The sequence below is a fragment of the Girardinichthys multiradiatus genome, chromosome 5 (assembly GCF_021462225.1).
Source record: "Girardinichthys multiradiatus isolate DD_20200921_A chromosome 5, DD_fGirMul_XY1, whole genome shotgun sequence".
NCBI classification, from domain to species: Eukaryota; Metazoa; Chordata; class Actinopteri; order Cyprinodontiformes; family Goodeidae; genus Girardinichthys; species Girardinichthys multiradiatus.
Window position 1 is genome coordinate 30,284,073 of NC_061798.1, and position 24,758 is coordinate 30,308,830.

At 38.9% G+C, this 24,758-nt stretch overlaps 1 protein-coding gene across 1 annotated transcript in view; it reads right to left on the minus strand.

The window, feature by feature from the left end:
• The window catches only part of pkd1a (polycystic kidney disease 1a), an 85,035-nt gene extending 62,184 nt beyond the window's left edge, over nt 1-22,851 (minus strand). Inside the window, exons 1-3 of the mRNA XM_047365021.1 lie at nt 21,972-22,851; nt 2,916-2,987; nt 730-798 (exon numbers count right to left, since the gene is read on the minus strand). Coding sequence (XP_047220977.1) covers nt 730-798; nt 2,916-2,987; nt 21,972-22,246 — 416 coding nt within the window. The 5' untranslated portion in view covers nt 22,247-22,851. The remainder of the gene's footprint in view (nt 1-729; nt 799-2,915; nt 2,988-21,971) is intronic.
• Nucleotides 22,852-24,758: the final 1,907 nt, after the last annotated feature.

Sequence of the window (24,758 nt, forward strand, 5' to 3'; positions counted from 1 at the left end):
GCTTGTCCTCATCACACACATGCGCACCCCCTCTCCCCGCGCGCGCACACACACACACAAATCCGTGTTTTACTATCTTTATGAGGACTTTTCGCTTACTTCCATTGACTTCCATTCATTTTCCATGATTTTTAGTGCTTAACCCTGACCCTAACACTAACCCTAACCCTAACCAGTTAATACCTAACACTAACCCTAACAATAACTCAATTCATACCCTAGTCCTAAACCTAACCCCTGTCCCAAAAACGGAATTTGAAAAAGTGAGGACCAGAAAAATGTCCTCACTTTGTCAAAATGTCCTCACTTTGTCAAAATGTCCTCACTTTGCGATAAAAATACGAAAAATGGTCCTCACTCAGCAACAAGTACAAGAACACACACACACACACACATAAACATGTCCTAAAATGCCTATCCAATGAGTGGAAAAAGAAAGGTAATGCATGAAAAACCATGGAAAGATGAAAAGAGCGAGGCAGTGGGAGCCCTGAGGAGTAAGCTGTAATTGCACTTAATCGTAGCATGATTAGCATGTGTGCGCTCTATGTGAGGCTTTTTTCAAACTCTGTGGTCGGCTAACATACCCTTGGGATTTCAGCCTACTTAAACCCAGACTAAACCAAGATTTTTCCTCCTCTGCACTCTTTTCATCTTCCTAATTCTCTTCTCCTCTCATCGCAGAGACTGACAGCTCCATATCCCCCTCCTCTTTAGCATTATACTCACAGAACAGACAGCGGCCCACAACAGAACACTCCGCTGGGGAAAACGTTGATCCTGTTTCCTTGAAGGTACCTCAAAAGGGGAAACATGTTTACATTGTGAGATCCTCACAGTGACTTAAGTCATCTCTCGATTCTTTACTTTTTACTTCCAGTGACAAAGACTTTCTTATAATCTTTTAACATGGTCTTGATCATTATCTCTTTGCTTTCTGAAGGCCCTCCAAACGTTTTCCATTGGACCTTGACTGCTTTATAAAACATGACTGACAGAGACTGTTCTTCTTCTCTAATGTTTTTAGTGTAAAACTTTTTATCTTATTCCTATCTTTCCATGTTTAAGCCAAACAATGCAAAACACTACCAAGAAAGGGCAGAAAAGTCCAAAGGAAAACTGCAAGAAATTTTAATCACCTTTAAAAGATTGGAAGTAAAATATAATAAAAAATACTCTTGCATCTTTCTGGATAGAAATGGGCTCTTTATTGATTTATTTAATTCATAGAGAAAGCATTTGAATTAATAGCATGGGTATTTAATCAATTTGATGGAACCCAGGTGTAAAGGGGTAGTTTGGCTCACGGTTTGGGTTTGTAATGATAAAGTTAAACCACAACTTCCATTTGTTAATACAACGATGAACTCTAATTAATATGAAGACACTTTGAAAATAATAATTGTCTAAGTCTTGAGAAAGGGTAGGTCAAAATTTTATTTAATTGAATTATTTAACTAGATCATCGTTAAAGACGTTCGCATTTTGTATCCAAAACATATTGTTGTTTTTGATCTTTTTGTAAATAACATAATGGATTGCGACATATCTAGCTAGAGTTGCTTACCAAAGTATTTATGAACTTTTTCATGTTTGTCACATTAAAAGCTTTTGACATTAATCCCTTTCTATACTATCCTCATTACTTTGTAGAGGCAAGATAAACTTATACTGGCAAAATGAAAATGAAAATCAACACAAATATGCCGTACCCCAAATCACATGTTTTCATGTCTTTCCCATTTTGAAGAGAAACTGGCCTCTGTGTCACATCATATTAAAACCCCACTGAGTAACATAAATTAATTTCTGAAATTTATTAGATTTTATTTTGCTTTAAAACTTAACAACATTTGAAAGTTTAGAACTAACTATAGATTTGGTTGGATTTTTTTTTCAATCAATAAAGTAGTTTACGCAGGCATAGCCAATGCCTGGATAGAAAGAATATACAACAATATAACCACTTGGAAACGGTCAGTGTTGATGTTTACAATTTTTTAAATAACACAATCTCTATATTTGAGAATAAAATAAGTTTAAATCACTTTGGAGTTGTTTTGACATTTTGACATCCTAGTGTCCCAGTTGTACCTGAATGCAGCATGCACAGATGCTGCATTAATGATTCGCCTACTTGCATTTTATATGATGTATGGAGTTTGGGTTGACTGGATGCTCCAGCTAGCTATTTGGACGTCAGCTGGTTTTTCTCCAGTATCTGCAATGTTTCCATTCAGCTTGAAGTTATTTCAGGTGAGTAACTCAGTTAGGTGCAGAGCAGCTATGTACCTCATTGGTGTTGAAAGATGCATTCACTGACGTAAAGTTTTGGTTCAGTCGACTTTTCTTTCTCCACTGTCGCTGCATAACAAACCTTAATGTTCACCTAATGAGTTTAGTGATATCCGGGAGTCTGTTTTGTTTTGATATCACTTTATAAAGCTTCACTACAGAGCGTTGCATTCCACACTTAGTTCCGTACATAAACATCCTGAAGGTGTTCAGGTATAAAATAACGTTGTATTTGTCCGGTACATGTGTTTACCGAACCAACAGGGCTGGACTCGATGTTTTCAATGATTAAATGTACTGCTACATCCTTAACAAAATAAAATACAATTCTTAACATGGGATTTTTCCATCATTAAATAAATGTACTTAGATTAAAGGTAGGATTTGTCTCAAATTTTTATAAGTAAATGATGCCTCTGCAACAAAGATTTTTTAAGGCACCCTTCTCCCAGGGGTGCCAAAAATGTGGATGTTGGTGTAAGAATGCACTGAAAAAAGAAATAGGTAATGGTGTATGGTGGAAAAGTCTTTTTTTGTGTCATATTTGAGCAGGAGTATGAAGGAATGAAGAATGAATAAATAAGTCAAGATAACTATTACGCAAAACAGTGTTTACTTACAGCTCTTGGAGCCCTGTGAGATGATCTAGCAGGCTGGTATCAAGGGAGGAGATGTGGTTCTTGGACAGATCTCTGTGGGAAAAAAAGCAACATGTCCACATTTTAAATAATTCCATACACACATATTAACTCACGAAGACAACATCATCAGTAGCCAGAAGTGAATAACAATGTAGGATAATTATCTGGAAATATAAAAATAACATTTTGACAATATGCAACATGTACAACCACATGTACAACCAGCAAAGTAAAGAAAGACGGAAACGTTTAAGCCATACAAGCCAAGATGGAGACAAACACAACCTGAGATAGAAGGAGGATTTGGAGATTTACCTCCTCTTTGTGATCACTCATAACACAAGTGTTTCCACTAAAATGCTATTTACAGTAATATGACAATAAAAATGATTAAATGCTTTCACTAAAACCGAAAGGGTAGTCTCTGAACTCGTAAAGTTTAAAGCCAGAACAGAAAAGGGAAACATGGAGGACGTTAACTAATGAGAAAATAATAATGTAAAGGTCACCTCCTCACACGCAGCCGCTTTAAAACAGCATTTGTCATAAAGACAGCTAATTATATATACATGCTTCATCCTTTCCTTTGGCTCTGCTCCTGAAGCAGGAGTAATCCCTTAGTCACACATTTTTACGCAGTTTTCATAGCTTATCTGTGACAGGAAGTGAAGATCAGAGCAGAACAACCGTTGTAGGTTCGGTTTGGTACTAGGAAAACAAAGCTGCCCTGTTATTGATAAATGCATGGATATCCTGAAAATGACACAAAATCTAGTTTATATTATTGACAAATCATGTCCAGCAGAGAAACTCAGATATTTTCCCTCCTCCCAGCATAACTGCTCAGTTCTTTCTGACTGATCCCAAGTCGTTCCTAGACCAGAACAGAAGCTTAGTCACTCAGGAAGGACTATATCTTAGGAGGAATCCTGATCAGATGCCAGGACTGTCAGTAGATGATGCAGCTCCTCACCCTGTCTCTAAAGCTGAGCAAAGCCACCCTAGAGAGGAAGTGGTAAATGCAGAGGTTTGCTTCTTGGTTCAGTGCTTTCTTCATCACAACAGAGCAGAGCAAGATCCACATTCCTGGAGAAAAGACCCTAGTCCATCTACCCACCTCCTGCTCCATTGTACCATCACTAGTCAACAAGACACCAAGTTACTTTGACTCCTCTGAGGCAGAGCCTAGCCTGGACGAAGCAAGCCACCTTTTTCTGGATAAGAACCGTGGCTTCAGACAACTCTGGTGTTTGAGCTGAGGCTCCATGGACTCATGGAGGCAACCGGACACCACCTGCAAGTGGGCCCACCACCTGTTCAATGTAAACCTAGTGGCAGGCGAGGATGTATGCATGGGCATGCTGATTCCTAACCACATAAGTTGCCTGGTTTTAACCAACGTTAAACCCCAATATCATCAATCACTCATGTGTGGTTATGCTCCTGATGCTTTCATGCTGTTTACTTGGACCTGCCCTACAGTTCGAGCATCATCTCCTCCAACCAGTGTTCAGCTGAAAAAAATAACATTGTTTTCTGTGGTATCTGTGACTGTTAGTATAGTAAAGCTAATGATATAAATCAAGATATTTTAAACATTTTAAGAAAGGAACAAAAAAAAAAAATAAAGAAAATTTTTAATTTTTAATTAAATGGCAGTTCTGTTTTTACTCAGAAGTTGAGATTTCCATAAGTCTGACGGGCCAACCGGTGGGTCCAGCTGAGACACGCTGTTTTTCTATTTTCACAAATACTTTCGGTTTTACAGCATCTTAAACACCCAAGATCTCGTTTAAAGGTCCTACAGACATGGGTAACTGAACAAAATGCAACATAAAACCCTCTTTCTTTTTGCAGCAAACCCCCATGTCCGGTATCATTAGATAACGGACATGCAGGGGTTTTTGTTTAATCACAAATAAATCAGACATTATTCTTATTCTTTTATGTCTTACCTTTACATAGGTACCAACAGTTTGCATTTAGACTTCATAACTGTGGAGCTATTCCTTGTTTATTTCAGTTATGTAATTTCAGGCGGAAATTGCTTCTTAAAGCCTTAAGGCTTAACAGGTTAACTTGGTAAAAAAAGAACAGAAAGGGTCTTACTTAAAAACCTCTTACTTAACTAGACTGATTACTGGCAATACCATAATTTGATATCGTTCCAAGATCAAAGTTTGGACTTGAAAGGTAAACAGAATACAGCGTAGCCACCCTCATTTTGTCCCTGGTTCAGTTTTAACTTCATTACTGTTAATGTTTGTTAATGTTGGCATGGAACCAACATTAAAAAAAAATTTCAAACAGCAAAAGTGACTATCCCAATTATACTGTAAGTTTTGGGGGTTTCATTCTTGGGTCACAGTTTGAGGAACCCTGAATCTAAATGAGCATCTGTAGAGCGGAATGTAAAACAATACCGGCACTAAATAGATCATCTCAATCAGGCTCATTTGCATTACTGGTGTTAACTGAGTAAACTGTGCTGTGTGTAGCGGCATCTGAAGGAGGCCGGGTTGGCTTCCATTTCTTTTGGAAAAAAAAAAAAAAGCAAAAACCACCTCAAACAAGCTTGAATAAATTTCTCCAAACATTTTTACAATTTGTAATTTTCATTAACCCAAAATGCTTTGTGTACACACACACACACACACACACACACACACACACACACACACACACACACACACAAAATGGAAACAAAAGAGTGTGCAGATTATTCTTCAGAGATGTGTGGAGCTAAGTGACTCAATTTTCCTCTTTTAGGTTTCACAGCAAAGCTTCAGTTACATGTGAGAATAAAATACAAAATAAAAAGAGAAACAAGTCTGGGAACAAGAAGCATTAGGCTGCAAGAGGACAAAAACAGACAACAGTCTGCTAGTAAGCACCAAAGCAATACATGACAACAATAATGTGTAGCTAGCTCATTAAGATCCCCGCAGCATGGTAAACAGGGTTCTGAATCCCCAGAAAACTCAACCAGCAGCACAGAAAATGTAGACTGAAGTGTATGGGACGGCACTCCTCCGTTTCTTCTCTCACACTCTTACTTTTTTGTGTGTGTGTGAACAGAGTAGGACGCCTGTTCCCGAAAGGAAACATCTGTACATTCCAGACCAGCTGTGTAAGAAAAGATGGAGACCAAGAGACAGAGCGAGAAAGTTCTGCTCTGCTAAAGCCATCAAAGGACGTGAAAAAGGGCAGCAGCAGAACGAAGCTCCACCCACTTCCCAAGCATTCAAACATCACGTCAACAAACTGGCCTTAAGTTGCTGTTCTCTGCCAAGCGTGTGCCTTCCTCGCACCAAAAGTCAACGCATCAGAGACAAGAGGAGATAGAACAGAGAAGGACTGTACATGTGTGTGTTTAACATGACCGTATAATCTGACCTTCAGCACGTCTATTAGCAACAGACTCCCGTTCTCTCTGCTACCCCTGGACACACATGGTTTCATTTATACACACATATACAGCACTGAACACATATGGTTCTGTTTTGCTAACAGTGTGGCCAATGATCTAACAACTCCTTATAAGGCCTGTCTGGTGCCACTTATTCTGAGCTGGAAGATGAAAACACACACAGAGAAAATCCTTGCTGGCCACGCTGTGTTTGGTCAGATGGGATGACAGGAGAAGCTGGGAGGGACACTGAAGAAAATATGGATGCAGGACAGGAACAAATATGACTTAGCAGAGGAAATAATTAAAACAAAAAGCAACTACATTGATATTCATTTGGTCTTCTGCAAAAAAGTAGGATGCAGACTGACATCTGTTGCATCTTGGCAACAAAGCAGTCCAAATCTCTGTAAGTGAAGGCCAACGCTCCACTAACCCACTAAACACAGGCTCTTCTGTGGTTGCTTTCATCCCCTCGGCCTCTTTTCCTGATTACTGTGCTGCTCCCTCACTCCCCCACTCACTTCTCTCCTCAATCTGCTTCCCCCAATCTACTGACCATTGAAAAATCTGTACTGGTAGGTCTACATGTAAGCTGGGCCTGTCAAAAGTAATGGAAGGGACAAAGTCAGGTGTGAAAGTGAGGCAGGGGAGAGGAAAATCACTGCACTGTTGCGATCTGATGATAGCTCAGTTTGTACCATCTACCCTGACAGAGTCTGCTGGAACCCAGCAAGATGGAGGCATACTGAGCCCATTTCGACAGATATTCCTTCTGCAAACACGGAAAGTTTGGGGCAAAGATAGTGGAAAAGGGGGCCTGCGATTAAAGAGGCTATTTAGTCTAAAGGTCTATTATCTTGCCTCACATTTTGGCTCCCCTCTTCTCATCTTCCCCCTCTATTTAGAACATTTTGTCCAGTTTTCCAGCCACTGCTGCGTGGGTTGTCCGGTGTCCAGCTGGCAAGTGAAGGGCAGCTGTGCGCAGCGGTTTAACACACTCAGCCTAAAAATGATGTGCTCACGTATGGACGGAAAACTGTACATGCAAATAATATTCATGTTTGCAAGAGAAGAAAAAGACTCAGCTTGTTTCTTGTCATTGAAACTGCATCAGTCAAAAACATTAACTGGAGAGGTAAAAAAAAGAAAATGCATCTCAGGACTGCAGTAGTTCATAATTTGAGTGAAAGTAACTTGGACATTTTTATGTGAAAAAAACTAAGCAGAACCGGGAACTATAAAAATGGTTATTATCCCTGCAAACTTGGCAGTAAATGTAAACAAATGTTTTATGTAAACAATGGCACAGTTGGAGCTGCATCTTCTACCACTTGTCTGTTTGGATTTCCGACATGCAATGGATGTTGCAACAAATGCCAAATATATGTGGTGTACTGAAAGGAGTACAACTAAAGTATCGTCTGTAGAGATTTCTGCATCAACAAATTACAACTGCCAACTTTAATCATACTGAAAGAGAATCCTTCAGTAATTTAAAATAACCCAAACAATAAAGAACACGCCCCCATGCAAAATTAAAAAGGCTGACTAAAACGAAGGAAAACATGAATTAATAAAATAGTCCCTGAAAATGCTAAATGGCACCAACAAATCTGATTTTTTTGCAGTTTTATGTAAGAAATAAATGAGTAATGTGCAGATTGTCTTTGCCTTTTGTTCTAAAAATATGGCTTTTCTTTCTTCTATAATTAGTGCCATTTTAAAGATGTAAGTTGGATTGAAGTTATCTCTGTCATAATAGAAAACATAAGCAATAAGCCAGTACAGTTCAATTCCCAGAATTGAGGGGCCCCTATTTTCTATGGTTGATCACATTGCTCCAGTCGAGTTGGGCACATCTGACAATGTGTGCTAACTCATCATTTATGTGTAGCGGGATACATAAAATATGTATACCCTGGCTTATACTGGGTGTGCACTGTAAAACAGTATTAAGAAGATCTTGTACCAGAAGGTCTTGCAATAGTAACACACCACAATAGTTCTTGTCAATGTGAAGTCTGTCTGTGAAGTGCAAATAAGCTGCTTTCAGTGTATGACTCTGACTTGGGAAGTAAGTGTAAGCTATTATCATGACCCCCTGATATAAAGGTACGTGCTTTAAGCTTTACACTCTGTTGTATCAAATGTTTGAAGTAAGACAGGAAAAAGCTCTTGATTTTCCTTGTTGATCGACAAAGTCGGCTAATAAAAAAAAAAGAGTAACTGAACCCCAAATCAACTTGTTTTTGTAGATAAACTGTATAAATTGGCCCTTAAGGTGCTATCTTTGTTACTGTGCAAATTTCTACATTTTCATGTAAACTTGTTTTTTGGTTTTTACCAAAGTACTGAGAACTGTCTGAGCGCCAAGGAGAAGCCCAACAGATTTACTTTCACAAGTGGAGCATTACGGCTAACACTTTAATGCTACGCTTGATATTTATGAAATAAACTTTATTAAAAACTGCTTTGGAATTATTTCAATTGCAATGGACACGGAGATTGAAACAAAAAGAAAACAAATAGCAAGAAGAGAGGGAGATGGGGCAAAAAGGGAGAGAAAGAGGAAAGAATTGAGGAGAGAAGGAAGGGTGAAGAGCAGTGGCGTCACCTGGCCTGGGCATTCCCGGCTCTACCCCCAAATAATTCTCATCAAGCCCCGGATCTTTTTTTTTTTACCAGAGAAAGAAGAAATTTCCTGAGCCGCCCTATGATATTAAAGAAGGACGTTTTGTCATTTCTCGGCTTCGGTGAATGCAACACAGGCATGACATCATGACTAATCAGAGAGGAGTTGTATGGAAGCAGGGACTCATTGGTGTTTTATTGGCTGACAGATCTGATACTATTTCCAGCAGTCCCAGAACAAATGGACATCAGGGGATTTTTTGGAATACAGGAGGTGGCTGGCAGTAGGTGGCAAGACTCTGAGCTGCCACATGAAACAGGTAAACAAACTAGTGATTTAAATCTTGTAGAAATTATGTGAATATCAGGCAGCTCCTTCATGATAACTACATGATATTAAGCTAGCTATACCATTACCTAAACCCGCAAGCCTTGCCCTTTTCTGTTATACACATTTGTAATAAATTCAGAGGTGTAGCTTATGTGATTCACAGGTATATGCCATTAACCCACCACAGTGTTTCCCCCAGGTTTACAGCCTTAGGAAGGCGGTGCGGGTCCGGTCCATAGCAGGGGGCTTGACAACAATAAGATATCCCATGTGTATTATAACAATATTTCATTACATTGTTTTGTGATATTACTGCAATTATCATAACTGATATTATTATAATACATTACTAAAATAATATATAAGTTTCATACATTTAACTTCCATACAGGCTTAATAACCTGGATGTAATTATCAACAACCTTAAGATCAGTAGGTCTATAGCTGAATTATTTATTCATGAACTCTGGAACATGAATAAAGTGATGAAGCCTGTAGGAAAAGAGGAAAGGGACAGATCAGATGATAGAGAGGTAGAGTAAATATTAAATTATGATCTTTTTTCTGAAAATTGCAAGTGACTGAAAACAGTTCATGTGTGCCATTTTTACAGAAGATGTGCGACAGAGAGCAAGTTGTGGAGAGAAACAGCAGCAGCCTGGAAAAGTGAAAGGTTCAGTGGTATAGTGTATGACATTTGTGTGAAACTTTCCTGAGTGAAAGAAAGAATGAAAACCTAAAAATTATAATTTTTTTATTTCTATTATTTATTGAATACTTTCTGTTGTCATTAAGGACAAATTTCATTGTTTTTCTGGCAGCAGTAGGTGGAAGGAGAGAGCAGAGAGGAGAGAAAAGCGAGCAGCAGACACAGAGGTCCAACCAGGTGTAACCCGACACAGAACTAACTTTTGTGCTTGCAATGGAAAAAAATTAAAAGTGGTAATAATTGTTACCTATTGACTAAATTTATCATCCTTAATATTATGCATTAATATTAATATTGATTTTTAGAGATATTGTTTACATTGTCAAGATTAATTTAAAAAATAGACACATTTTAAAGTACATATTGCAGTATTTGGCTTCAAACAAGGTGCCAGAATTCTAAAGAAAGCTTAAATAAAAGCCTTATTTTCTCGGTTAGGTTTCCCTAGATGCCCCTATGAGGGTGTGGGCCACCACCGTGCGCCAAAGACCGGCCACCCCGTCAACACCACACCTCAACCACGGAGGCGCCCCAGCATGCCTGTCACACTCCCACTCCTGTACGGTATACACTGCAGGCCGGCTGGCCAGCCCCTCCATTAAAGCAAAGCCCAGCCAAGACCCCCCTGCCGGAGGCCAGTGCCACCCCCAGCCGAGGGACCAGGGACCGAGATCCAAAAAATCCAAATGATCCAGAGAGAGCCGAAACGTCAACCCCGGCACCAATTGACCCCCAAGACCTAACTCCCAACCCCAGCCTAGATCCCGACCAGAAGGCCCGCTCATTTTCTCGGCCTCCAATCCCAGATGGCAAACAGCGAACGGGGATGTGGAAAGACCCAGTGCCTACCTTTGCCCACTCAAATGTGGTGATGTTGGACCCATTCTGGACCCATCTTGGACCCATTCTGCCCTCCAAGGGGCTGACTCAGCAATGCTTCGGGTATTGCTGAGTCAGCGCCCAGTGAATCAGCGCTTTGAGCCACTGGACTCCACAAAGCCTCCCTCCCAGATGACCCTCCCAGGTGACGAGGGGAATGAAAAATCCTCCACCTCAAAAGATCTTTCAATGGCGAAACTACCAGCATCAGTCAGCTCACTCTCCATGTTTCAATATTTCAAATTAAGCTAGCTACCACTTTCCCTTGTCCTCCTGACTACAACCCCGCTTAACCCCTTCCACCCATCCCCACACTTGGAGCTATCCTAGAATTAGACAAGCATAAAATCTACAATATGTGGACAAGTCAATATAGACTGGAAAATAATCCACGGTTCTTTAAAACACAAATCGCAATTTGTGTTTTTATTATTTGCAAAAACAAAAAAGATAATTCTTAGTTTTACTAAAAGATACTGGAAAAATCTCGTCTGAAGAATCAATATTATCTCAAGTATTTGTTGTTACACCCTAGCATTAACATAGCAAAGATATTGCTAGAATAGCATTCTTAAGACTGCTGCAAATGAATGGCAGCTCACAGTTTAGCTATTTTACAAAGTTAGGCTTGTTTTATACTTCCTGTGTACCTCCTGTTATTTTTCTTCTGGTGCCATTACTGTGGTGTAGCAGTATCGTACTGTCAATCCATGTAATAATGTTGGTATCATACCCACACAAACCATGTGCGATGATTTCTTGGCATTTTGTATTGACAAAGTTCCATCAAGTCTGGTATCTTGTCTTCCAGTGTCTCAGACCCTAGCATTCTTCCTGTGGGCTCACAGTTTGGGAGCAGTTTGAGCCAGTTTCTCTTACTTAGTGTTAGTGGTTTCAGTCATGCCTTTCTGAAAGAACGTTTTATGTGAAACATGGGTCTCTTCATTTTGGAAATGAGCTATGGTGTACCCCAAGGCTCAATTTTGGGTCCAGCTCTGTTTGCACTGTATATGTTACCTTTGGGGTCAATATTTTTACGGTATAACCTTTCGTTCTACTGTTTCGCTGATGACTTACAGATTTAACTGTCCTTAAAAGCAGGGAAAGGACCATTTCAACTTTTATTGTGTTGCCCTGAAGACGTCAAACAGTGGTTCTCCCTATTTTATTTTTTAATTAAATGAAAATAAAACAAAAAGGAGATTGTCATTTTGGGGCTCCCTGCTACAGACTTTGGGCCCTTTATCCTCCTATTATAAAGATAACGTCAAAAACCTTGGTGTCCATCTTATTGCTTCCCTTAAACTATGTAGGCAGCTCAGTGCAGTGGTCCATCAAGTTTTTTTCAAATGATTATTTAATTCATTAAGGCAAACTAGCTATCCACACCAGCCTAGTTCTAGGTGAAAATCATTAGTTTAATGATCTTTGGTTCACAAGCCTCACTTAGGTCTGACTTCTTCCAGACATATACATTTAAAAATCTCTTAAACACAACCTACCAGACATCATGAAGTAGGCTTAAAGATCTCGAAAGCAATACACTAAATCCCTTAAAAAAAAAAGACATTCAGGGACGGGGTAACAAAGAAATTTCTAAGGCTTTGTTATTCCAGCGAACCACAGTGATGGAACAAAACATGGAACAGTGGTGAACCTTACCAGCAGTGGCCACCCTACCAAAATAACTCCAAGAGGACACAGAGGAGCCATGAAAAACAGGCCTAATTTGATTTATCTAATGTCAGAGTTTATGATTTAACACTAAGAAAGAGAATGGGCAATGGCTCTCATGGGAGAACTCCAAACCACTGCTAACCAAACAGAACACAAAGGCTTGTCTCACATTCGCCAATAGAGGAAATCATTTGAAACTGCATTTTGTATTTACTCAGGTTCTCTTTGATACTAAAATGTGTCCAATGATCTGAAACATTTTAGTATGACAAAGCAAAAACAAAAAAAATCTGAAAGGGGGCAAATACTTTTTCACGGCAGTGTTCTTCAGTTCAGTTGCAACACAAATCCCACCAAGGCAGGAAGAAACCATCTCAAGCCAGATTCAACGTCTTTTTCAAAAGAGAAAACAGTGGAGCTACAAATTGGAATTTTCTAGTTTTATAGATTTTTTTCTTTATACAATGTTTGGATTGTAGCATGCTGAATTGAAGTTTTTCAACTTTGATCTGTATCTTTATATTGAAAGCAATAAAAGTTATGCACAAGTTTGTGAGCATAGCTTACGTGCTTTGGGTGTTTTGTGTGGAGGTCAGAAGAAATTAGCCAACTTTTTCTTGATGTTCCTAACCATTCCATTTATTTGCCCTGCAATCATGCTACATGTTAGAAAAACAAAGAAGCAACTTAAAGACTCAAGGCTTCATATAAATTGCTGCAACAAACAAACAACATAAAGCAGAAAGGATGATGAAAGTCTCAGCTCTGCTCTCAGGCTGCAGCACTTCTATTTCATACCTGTTCATTTTGCACACTGCTCTCCCTGCTTTTTGATCCCTTTCAGGTTCACTGGCCTGAAATACAACTAAGCTGGCCTTGTAGTGACTTCCTGGCAGCAGATCAACAGTGGATCCAGAGTGTGGTTTCAAATGAGAAGCACTTACAGTATTTCTTATGGTTTTAAGCATTTTAATCCTAACAGAGTTGCATAAAGAAATGACAGTGTAGGGGAATCTCCTTATTTACTGTTGGCAGAAAAAACGCTTTTTTTTTTTCCTTGAATTTAAAATATGACACCGAATACAAATGAAACGTAGTCACTTTGGATTTCAATAAAACATTTGACTTGGCTGTTATTCTGAGCTCAAGGTTTGACATATTCTCCGTTTTCACCCTGAAAACCTGTGATTACCATTAGGTGCACACTGTGCAGGGTGTTATTCTGGGATGTCTTCAAGTGTTTGAATGTCTGCACTCAGTGTGTGCAGACTCTAGAAACAGGAAACAACCTACAAGGTCATGCAAAGACAATTCCTGCAGTCTGGATAATGTCATTCTTTACCAAACGGAAACAGCAGTGATGAACATCTGCTGAAATTAAAATGTTTCTTCAATTACTTTTAATTCATGCAAATGTGTATTATTTAAGTAGCAGGTAAGATATCTCTAACTTAATCTTTTCATGTTTTGATTAAATGTTTTGATAAAATTTGATAAAATGTTTAAAAAACTTTTTTTTTCCAGAATACAATCTTTGCAACTAAAATTAGAATTATTTTCCCCTGGCCAATCCATCATCATGATTAATTTAGCAAACGTTAACTAAATACATCATGCAGGTTGAATCGAAGAATCCCCCCAGGGTATCCATCATCATGAAGCCATTAGTTCCCCTGCAGGATTTTGCAGGAGGTACTTGATGATAATCAACTTATACTAAACAACTTTTTAAAGACAACAGGAATGGTTGGTTAGCTGCATGCTTCATTTAAATATTTCACTCAAGAAAATGTACAGAAATATTTAGATAGACCTGCGGCAGGCTACAGCAGGACAAATAAAAAAACATGAGTGTGTGCCTTAAAATAGAACTAACGCAAACGATGCAAATTTTAGGGTTTTGAACGTTTTTTAGATGAGTTGCACTCCGTCTGCCATAAAAGTGAAAATATGCAGTTTGTTTGGAAAAAAGATGACACACATGACCCAAAATGATAAAAAACCTACAGTCAAACTCAGACCTTTTTAAAGCAAAGTTAATAAAGTTGCACTTATTGAGGGAAAGATTTCTGTAAAGAAAAATCAAACAAGAATTATTAGATGCCAAACAGCAAAGCAAGATACGGCCTTGTTTTTTTAATTTACGTCCTAAATCTAAAAGTTGCCTTCGTGTTTTTAACCAGATACATTAAAATTTATATAAATTCATTTGTTATGAAGTAGAGTAGAGATCTCAACGGTCATATTACATTCTCCTAAATATTTATTTCTGTCAGGCTCCTTTTTCATCACAGAGGCTGGGAATAATATAACTATATAGTGAATCCACAGCTTGAGAGTTTGCTCAGGTGCAGTTTAGATGAGGCATTAATCAGCAGAGCAGATGGGAGGGTTTAAATGCCAGCCAGCTCTATAAAACACAAAAAAACAAGCAAAAACATACTTTCAGCTTAGCTCCAAAAAGAATAACTACAAAATAAATAATAAAACCTATAATCTATTTTTGATTTGTGCTTTTTTAGACCACTGGGCACATATTCTAGATCCATTCACTAATAACACAACCTCAGGGACCACCACTGAACTGAGTTAAAAGTGAACAGACACGATTTTAGACAGGAGCATTTGAGTAAATGGACACAAACAGGGAAGAAGACATCGAGAGCCGTCTGAACCTAGCCTTGTTTCTTGCCTCATATTCTTCTTTACAACCAGCTGGAATGTCTGAATGTCTGCGAGTGATGTCATTGGCTACTTTTGCCATGGAAACCAAACAAATGCTCCCCTGCGTACTGTCAGCACACACAATCTTTCCCACTGGATCTCCGCCTGTAGAATGTGTAGGTGGCTGTAAGGACAGTAACGACTTCTGGACGCAGAGGCGAAGTTGGAAATGGAGTGAAAAATGAAAGTGAGGAGATTTTTCAGGAGTGAGGAATGGTGCATCTCTGTGTAGGTGCGTCCTGCTGCCATGGAAACACCAGAAATTTTGCCAGAATTGAACAGACTGGACCTTGGTGCTGGATGCAATGTGACTAAGCAAGATACAAAATACAAAAACACACCAAAACTCTTGTTAGGCAATGGTTATTTTTCTCTGAGTCTTCTGCCTCAGGACAAAAGTGCATTGTGTGACTTTCCTTGAAGCAATCTGCATATGAAGGAAAGCACTTAAAAAAACACTGAAGAGGTTTCCTTTCACTAGCATTTCTCAGAAATGACTTCAGAGCTCCAACATTCTCCATAAGAAGTGTTATGAGATTTTATTATATGTGTGGGTTAGAGCAGATGGGCTGGTGTGGAGAATGAAAGCTTTTTTTCCCTAACTTCCTTCTGCAGAGCATTAAAGTACTTCACTGCCACTGGATTAATTTTTTTCTCTTTAACAGAGGGCGTACTAACAGCGTTTACATTTGGGGCCGGATAGAGGCACAGACAGAGAGGATGGTGACATTTAGAGCAAAGAAAATATGTAGCACTGCCCCTATTGAAGTACAAGTACAGATGACATGTTGTGTATTTGTAATAATTCATTGTCAGCGCTTTAATATTAGGAAATGGTTGAAAATTAGCTATGTAAAAAAAAGTTCCCTAAGAAAAATATATTTTTTCTGACAAGATTAAGATTAAAAACAAGATTAAGCATGGGCCTGTATGAGTTTCTCATGGTATGATAATCTTGTTTAAAAATACCAGTTTCATGGTTTTAACACATACATTTCAATAAACAAAGATGTAAAACATCTGTTTTTCTTTTAAACTAAAAAGTAAAGATTATTACTACTGCTTCCAAAATAATACAGCACTGGGTGCCGGACAATATGAGGAGATAGCCGATTGTGCGGACAAAATTCTGTACCCACCTGCTGTGGGGGGGCTGGTGCCCATCTCCAGAGGTCGCTGGGTGAGAGGCGAAGTACACCCTGGACCGGTCGCCCGTCCATTACAATAGTAAGACAACAGTAGCTCAAAACAATTGTTGTTACAACCAAGAATGTTAAAGCATTTAGGCTGCAGCAGCAGAAGAGCTCACTGAGGGCCACTTCTGCCAGATAAAAACAGGAAACAGAGGCTACGGTTCACACAGACCAATTAAAATGGGCAATAACAGATGGGTAAGTCAAGGTTTGGTGTAAAAACATGAAACACTTACCTCATAAAAGAAAGAGATGACTCCTCTTTAGCTAAAACATCGTAAAAATGTTTTGGGATTGGAAAGGTAGGCAAGGCTAGGCAAAGCAAGTTTACTTGTATAGCATATTTCAGCAACATTCTGATGTCCAAAAAGTATAATTTTTTCTTCTTATAAGTAAGGGGGTAAATGTGGGAACCTTCGTTCAGTCAGCTGACAGGCAGTCCATCCCAACAGGTGGGGGAGGGGTGCTGCTAAGGTATTTTAAAACTGTGTCTTGATATATTATCTTGATATACCATAATATCGGTGACCGGCACAGTGCCAAGCAGATGTTGAAAATGAGCACAAACCACCTCTACGAACAATATATATATATCTTCAGAGTATTAATGGATGCTTAACTAAACTTTCTCATAAAGTTGAAACACATTAATCCACAAATTCTTCATTCTTGTAAAGGTGAACAAACTTTCTTAAAACCAATGGCAGTGTTTTAAAACCAAGATGTAGCAACCGTAGCCTTCAAAACAGGACCACAGCTGGGATCTTGTTTGGTGACAGAGGAGGCAAAACATGTAAAAGCATCACCGTTATGCATGATCCATGTTTATGCATTATATATACACAGAAACAACATAATGTTTGTGATGGAAAGCAGAAATCAAATAGTAAGCTTAAATGATTTGAAGGGAAACACACTGACAGATGTACCAAAAAATGTTTATAACCACAGCTATCATTGTTTTTATATATAAGGAGGCCATGCTGGATTTTAAGATCGAACCTGCAGAGTTTTCTTTTATATTCCAATTTGGATATGCAACTTTGGGTTTGTTTCGGTTTATTTCTCTGAGAGAGAAATTATGACTAAGAGTTCCAACTAAGCACGTCAACATTTACCAGAAGTGATGTTGTAAAAATATTTAATATCTATAGTAAAATTTTAAAATGCATTACAAGTAAAAGGGGGAGCTATGAAATCAAGATTTCTACATTGCTATTATACTCAGCACGCAGAAGTTAAGCTTTAGAAAGTCAAAGCGGTACACCCATTTTTTTACAGTGATAAAAACAACCTGCTGTATATTGAAGGTTTAATGACCCAAATGAAGACTTGAAGGATCTCTAATACAAATCAAAAATCCAAAACAGGAAACAAGAATCTGGCAGGAAGCAGAGGGATAGCAGAATAATTACAGCAGGAAAGCAGACAAATAAGATAAGTTATGTATGAGTGCTGGTTGAGTGACAGGTGAGCTGATTACTGTTGATGTGAGTGGAAACCTGAGAGAACTGAGGGAATCTGATGGAAGCACAGACTAAACAAAACTACTCAATACAGGAAAACCAAAGGGAAACCAATTAGAAATGCATGCAAAACACAAAACTAAGCTGAAAACCCAACATCATGGGAGAACTGAGGATTTTTTCAGTTTCCCAGCATCTAAATCTAAAACCTCTCAACCGCCAGATGACTACTCTTACCCTGCTTTTCCTAAAGCTCATCTGTTATTGTCTCGTAATCATTAGCAGTGTGTTTTCTAGTTGATGTTTAAAGGAAAGTTCTGCACGATTTTCTCAACCGTAGACCCTAACACCCATCAACACTTTGCTTCAATCTCCAAATATACTCAAAAGTGCAGAAACATGAGCCTTCTATTGACTGCTCATGTTTGAAGGATTGAAATCAAAAGTTGTTTTTTTTTTTTTTAGCCTTTCCTATTTGTCTTCTGACTGATTTTTAACAGTGCATGGGTGTTCATAAGAAACATCTGCTCAAATCAGATGAAGTCCCTAAACTTGGCACAAAAAGTAAGGAAATTGGTGTTTGGTTAAATATTTCTCTTTTCTAAAAACACTTCTTTGCAAAAAATCTTACATCACTGGACATTTATCTTCAAATGGTGCAACATTTGCAAGGAAATTTGTGAGTTAAGCAGCAGAATAAATGCGTGGCCTGCACCCATGAAATTCACCTGATTTCCAGTTTTATGAAATTTAGAGCAAAGATGCAGTGATGAACAGAGAAAAAAATTAACCAAACACAAATTTCCTATGGGTATATTTTATAATGTGACATTTATCATGTAAGTGTAAATGCACTTTTTCGAATATATGCTGAATCTGTGAGTCATTGGACATCAGAAAAAATGGAAAAGACTGAAAACAAGCAGCAGGTTTTACTAAACAGAACTTTAAGACTCTGTGCTCCGACAGATGGCCCTAATCAAGACAAACCAGAACAGATAAAATCATTTTAAATACTTTAAATCAAAGCTAAATTGGTAACACATCACATGCCTGCAGCAATATAAGATAAATAATTATTAGCTGAAACATCTATTCTTCTCATGAGCCTAATTCAGGGTAAGATTTTCAACGTCTTATTCTTGCAATAAGAGCCAGCGGCCTAATTAGTAATGGCAATAGTGTTCACAGTCAGTCACCTACATGCAACAGGCTGCAAACTGATAATTAACACCCCAGTAAAGTAGACATGTAACATTTTTCTAGCCTGAACGAGGATCTGTTAGTAATTATTGCAACACTTAACAAGTCACTCATCTACTCTTATGGATATTGGTACCAACAAACATTAGATTGCATTAAAGAAGTATTTTTACATCTACAACAAGCCAACATATATATTCTATAAATAGAGCAGGGTTTCATTTTCTGCAAAAAAAAGCTCATCTACATATTAGAGCATTTTTAGTGAAGCTCCCAGGATGTACAAGGCCCTAAATAAAAACCAGTGATTACATATATGCTACATTGAGTTGAGAATTTAGGTTAAATAAAGACTATAGTCAGAGTGAAAATAAATAATGGACAACATATGGTTTCAAACAGTGCAGAACATAATGTTCTCTTGCTGACCAGACCAGAGACTGAGGATCGATCCACATCGCAAACATCAGCTTTAAGGTTTTGGTGACAGCTAACACACAAGCACAAAACAACTTCACATACAATACATCACATACTAAAACATACCCGCACGCACACATGAACACAAACACACACACACACACACACACACACACACACACACACACACACACACACACACACACACACACACACACAGTGTCATCAGCAATTTGACCTTTGAAAACACAGCTTATATCAGGCATTACCCGAACAGCAACCAAAATCTTTCATTATCTAATATTCTTTTGGAGATCTCCATATTTGTTATTCTGTTACGCAACGGTTTTCTTTTCTTACCAGTTCAAAATATTGCACATTTCAGATGAGATGCAAACTATACGGACAACATTCCTCCTAATAGTGTATCTATCAGGGCCATCGTGTCTGATGCTGCAACTATTTTATTTATATGGGAGTTACTTTGAAAGACATTGAGGCCTAATGATGAAAAACATACAATAACATCCTACTAAAAATGACTCCATAAATGCAAGGTGCTATATATACATGCATATACACAGAATCTAATATTTTAAGAAGCATGCAAAGAAAAACAATGCATTAAAAAAAACGTTTAAACAATAGCCAAGCAAACAGTATGTATTAAAAAAATTACATTTCTTATTGAAAAAGCCAAAACTTTATGTCAAAGTGGAGTGAGAAGTAACTTGATATTGATGTCAGCCAGATTAAGGTCATCAACAGTAAGGTGGTAAAAATTGACAATTACAAATTATTATATATCAATTCATCTGTTTTATAACATAAAGAAAATAAAAAACATTTGCAAAGATTACAATTATAACTCTGTTATTATTAATGTTGCTGTTGTGAAGTAACTGAAAAAAATAGATTTATTTATAAAAATACTTAACAGGTAAAACTTGGTTATACTAACTGGATGACCTAGAGTTGGCCCATGATCGTATGGGGCCCTAGACTGAATTTGATTTTGGGCCCCAATTCCAGTTTGCAATATTTCTTAAATAAATATCAATAAATAAATTGGTGAGACAAAGTTATTTCTGTAACTTACTTGCGTAGTATCACTGACAAGGTCTTTTTTTTTTTTAAGATATTTTTTCGGCACTAGTGGCCTTTTTATTTATATTTTTTTGAACGTAGGCAGACAGGAAAGAGGGGTAGAGAGAAGGGGAGACATTCGGCAAATGTCTCCAGGTCCGGAACTCGAACCTGGGACGGCTGCTTCAAGGACTGTAGCCTCTGCACATGGTCACGCACTTTACGCCTATACCATCAGCGCCGCGCCCAGGTCTTTTTAAAAACTATCACCTACAACCTCTAAAAGTTCTGCAGTTTAAAGGGGTTTTAATGAGATGATAGAAGAATTGCCAGAATGAGTTTTGTTCAGCTGTATGGAGTATAGAGTATGGAGCAGCTCCGTCTTGTTGGGCACTGCCAGCCAGCTGGCTGAAAGATGGCTACTTCACTTTTCCCTCACTTTGAAAAACGACAAGTTCAACTGTTGAAAAACATTTACAGTTGCATGGTTTGGAAATCAAAGTCACTCCTTATAAGGTAACACCATTTAAAAAGAAGAAGAAGAAAAAAAAAAGGTTTCATCTTCAACAAAAAATAAATAAATTAGACCGCAAATGTTCTCCCCATGCATGCTTGGGTTCTCTCTGGGTACTCCGCCGTCCTCCCACAGTCCAAAGTCACGCCTGTTAGGTTAATTGGTCTCACCAAATTGCCCTTAGGTGTGTGAATGAGTGTGTGTTTGGTTGTTTGTATGTTGTCCTGTGATGGACTGGCAACCTGTCCAGGGTGTACCCCGCCTACCGCCCATAGACTGCTGGAGATAGGCACCAGTTTCCCCACAACCCACTATAGAAGAAGCGGTATAGAAAATGACTGACTGACTGTAAACACTCTAAAACTCAAAGTTATAGAGAATGAGAGCAGACTCAGTAAGGCCAGTAAGAGGTACCAGTTGTGATTTTCTTATTAATAGGTTTATAGCTACATTGTCCATTAAATGAATAAATGACCTTAAATAATATTAATATAATTATCAAATACAAAATATTTTATTCTGCATGTTAACAGCTAGTGTATTTCAGATCTTTTAAAGCCTAAACAAATCATTATTTTTCAGAATTTTAAATAGTTTTTAATTTTCTATTAAATAAAACTTCAAATTAGAGATCTAGATTTTGTGTGATACCCCAAGTACTGTTGGGGTGGGGGCCAGGGGGCTGCAAGCCTGGGTCCCAATGCAGCAGCTTTGGTCAGGTATTCCTCGGGCCGGCTCTGACATTAACAATATTTATACATTGCACAACTTTTTTATCCAGTGTACTCACATCACGTTGACGGTCAACGGAAACTCAGCCGCCGTTGGGGCCCTTTCTAGCCCGATGCTGGAGCAGTTAACGACGCAGAGCCGCTGGGGCCCCGCCGGCGCACAGCTGCAGTTAACGGGACAAGGGCTGCAGCTGCCGCGGCCGTCTCCGTGCGGCCCGGAGCCCCACACCTCCAGACAGCAGAGCGCCACAAGCAGACCGGGAAAGAAGCCATACCTTGGGACGCAGACGCCATGTTCTCGCTTGGATAAAGTCTGTCCATTTCCACAAGGCATAGCTCACTCACATCTCATCGCCTCTGATGGTGCTAAGTCCCCCCAGGCTGGGAAGAAACCAAAACGCACTCAGGAGAAAGAGAAAAACACGCGTGTCTCCTTATCGCGGCTTTCAGGTGTGGAGACAGAAAGAAAAAGGAGGAACAAACTTGTGACTTCCTAGTCCGCTTTATGCCTACAGAGGTATAAGCCTTTCTTGATCAAAACCTCCTCCTCTGGAAATCTAACGGAACGTCTCCAGAGTCCTTCCAGGGAGAAAAAAAGTTTGGGAGAACTTCCTCTCTCCTCCTTTTTCCACTCCGTGCAGTTCCCACAGCCACCGCTGAGATCCCGGCTGATGGGAAAGGAGGAATGTTTCAGCGCGTCTTTTCACAGTCTAATTAATTTTAGAAAACCTTTAACCCAAAACCTCAGCCAGTTTTTATGTAAGTTTTGTTGCAGTTACGGTGCCTCTCAGAACTGTCCACAGCTTGTCTATAACGACCAACCCTTTATTTATGATAGAGCATGATTTTGAGGTAAAAATATTTGTTTTAATAAACAAAATCTGAAAAGCGCATTTGTCTATATCCCCCTTCACTCTGACACCTCTAAATAAAATCCAGTTCAACCGCTTTCCGTCTATTTTTTAAGGTTCTTAAAGATTTTTTAATGATTTTTAAAAACATTTTGCTACGTCGGCCAAAACCATCAAGTAGAAAAACCTTAGACCACAAAAAATTATTTTTTATTAAATTAAAAATAACTGAATAATTATGATGTGATATTTTTACTAGCTTAACAATAAACTAAACACACATTATTTTATTGACAAAAATAAGCAGTCAGATTTTTATTAAAAAGGGATTTGGAATACCATTTCCTATATTTCTGAGGTTGATTGTTTCTGTTTTCTTGGTCTAGAAATTTCTTTTGTTTATTCTCAGCAACAAGAATGGGATATGGGTCACTGACTTTACTGTCCACAAGGCAGTCATTCAGCTTAAGGTTTTAATATACAGGTCCTTCTCAAAAAATTAGCATATTGTGATAAAGTTCATTATTTTCCATAATGTAATGATGAAAATTTAACATTCATATATTTTAGATTCATTGCACACTAACTGAAATATTTCAGGTCTTTTATTGTCTTAACACGGATGATTGTGGCATACAGCTCATGAAAACACAAAATTCCTATCTTACAAAATTAGCATATCATTAAAAGGGTCTCTAAACGAGCTATGAACCTAATCATCTGAATCAAAGAGTTAACTCTAAACACCTGCAAAAGATTCCTGAGGCCTTTAAAACTCCCAGCCTGGTTCATCACTCAAAACCCCAATCATGGGTAAGACTGCCGACCTGACTGCTGTCCAGAAGGCCACTATTGACACCCTCAAGCAAGAGGGTAAGACACAGAAAGAAATTTCTGAACAAATGGGCTGTTCCCAGAGTGCTGTATCAAGGCACCTCAGTGGGAAGTCTGTGGGAAGGAAAAAGTGTGGCAGAAAACGCTGCACAACGAGAAAAGGTGACCGGACCCTGAGGAAGATTGCGGAGAAGGGCCGATTCCAGACCTTGGGGGACCTGCAGAAGCAGTGGACTGAGTCTGGAGTAGAAACATCCAGAGCCACCGTGCACAGGCGTGTGCAGGAAATGGGCTACAGGTGCCGCATTCCCCAGGTCAAGCCACTTTTGAACCAGAAACAGCGGCAGAAGCGCCTGACCTGGGCTACAGAGAAGCAGCACTGGACTGTTGCTCAGTGGTTCAAAGTACTTTTTTCAGATGAAAGCAAATTCTGCATGTCATTCGGAAATCAAGGTGCCAGAGTCTGGAGGAAGACTGGGGAGAAGGAAATGCCAAAATGCCAGAAGTCCAGTGTCAAGTACCCACAGTCAGTGATGGTCTGGGGTGCCGTGTCAGCTGCTGGTGTTGGTCCACTGTGTTTTATCAAGGGAGGGGTCAATGCAGCTAGCTATCAGGAGATTTTGGAGCACTTCATGCTTCCATCTGCTGAAAAGCTTTATGGAGATGAAGATTCCATTTTTCGGCACGACCTGGCACCTGCTCACAGTGCCAAAACCACTGGTAAATGGTTTACTGACCATGGTATCACTGTGCTCAATTGGCCTGCCAACTCTCCTGACCTAAACCCCATAGAGAATCTGTGGGATATTGTGAAGAGAACGTTGAGAGACTCAAGACCCAACACTCTGGATGAGCTAAAGGCCGCTATCGAAGCATCCTGGGCCTCCATAAGACCTCAGCAGTGCCACAGGCTGATTGCCTCCATGCCACGCCGCATTGAAGCAGTCATTTCTGCAAAAGGATTCCCGACCAAGTATTGAGTGCATAACTGTACATGATTATTTGAAGGTTGACGTTTTTTGTATTAAAAACACTTTTCTTTTATTGGTCGGAAGAAATATGCTAATTTTGTGAGATAGGAATTTTGGGTTTTCATGAGCTGTATGCCAAAATCATCCGTATTAAGACAATAAAAGACCTGAAATATTTCAGTTAGTGTGC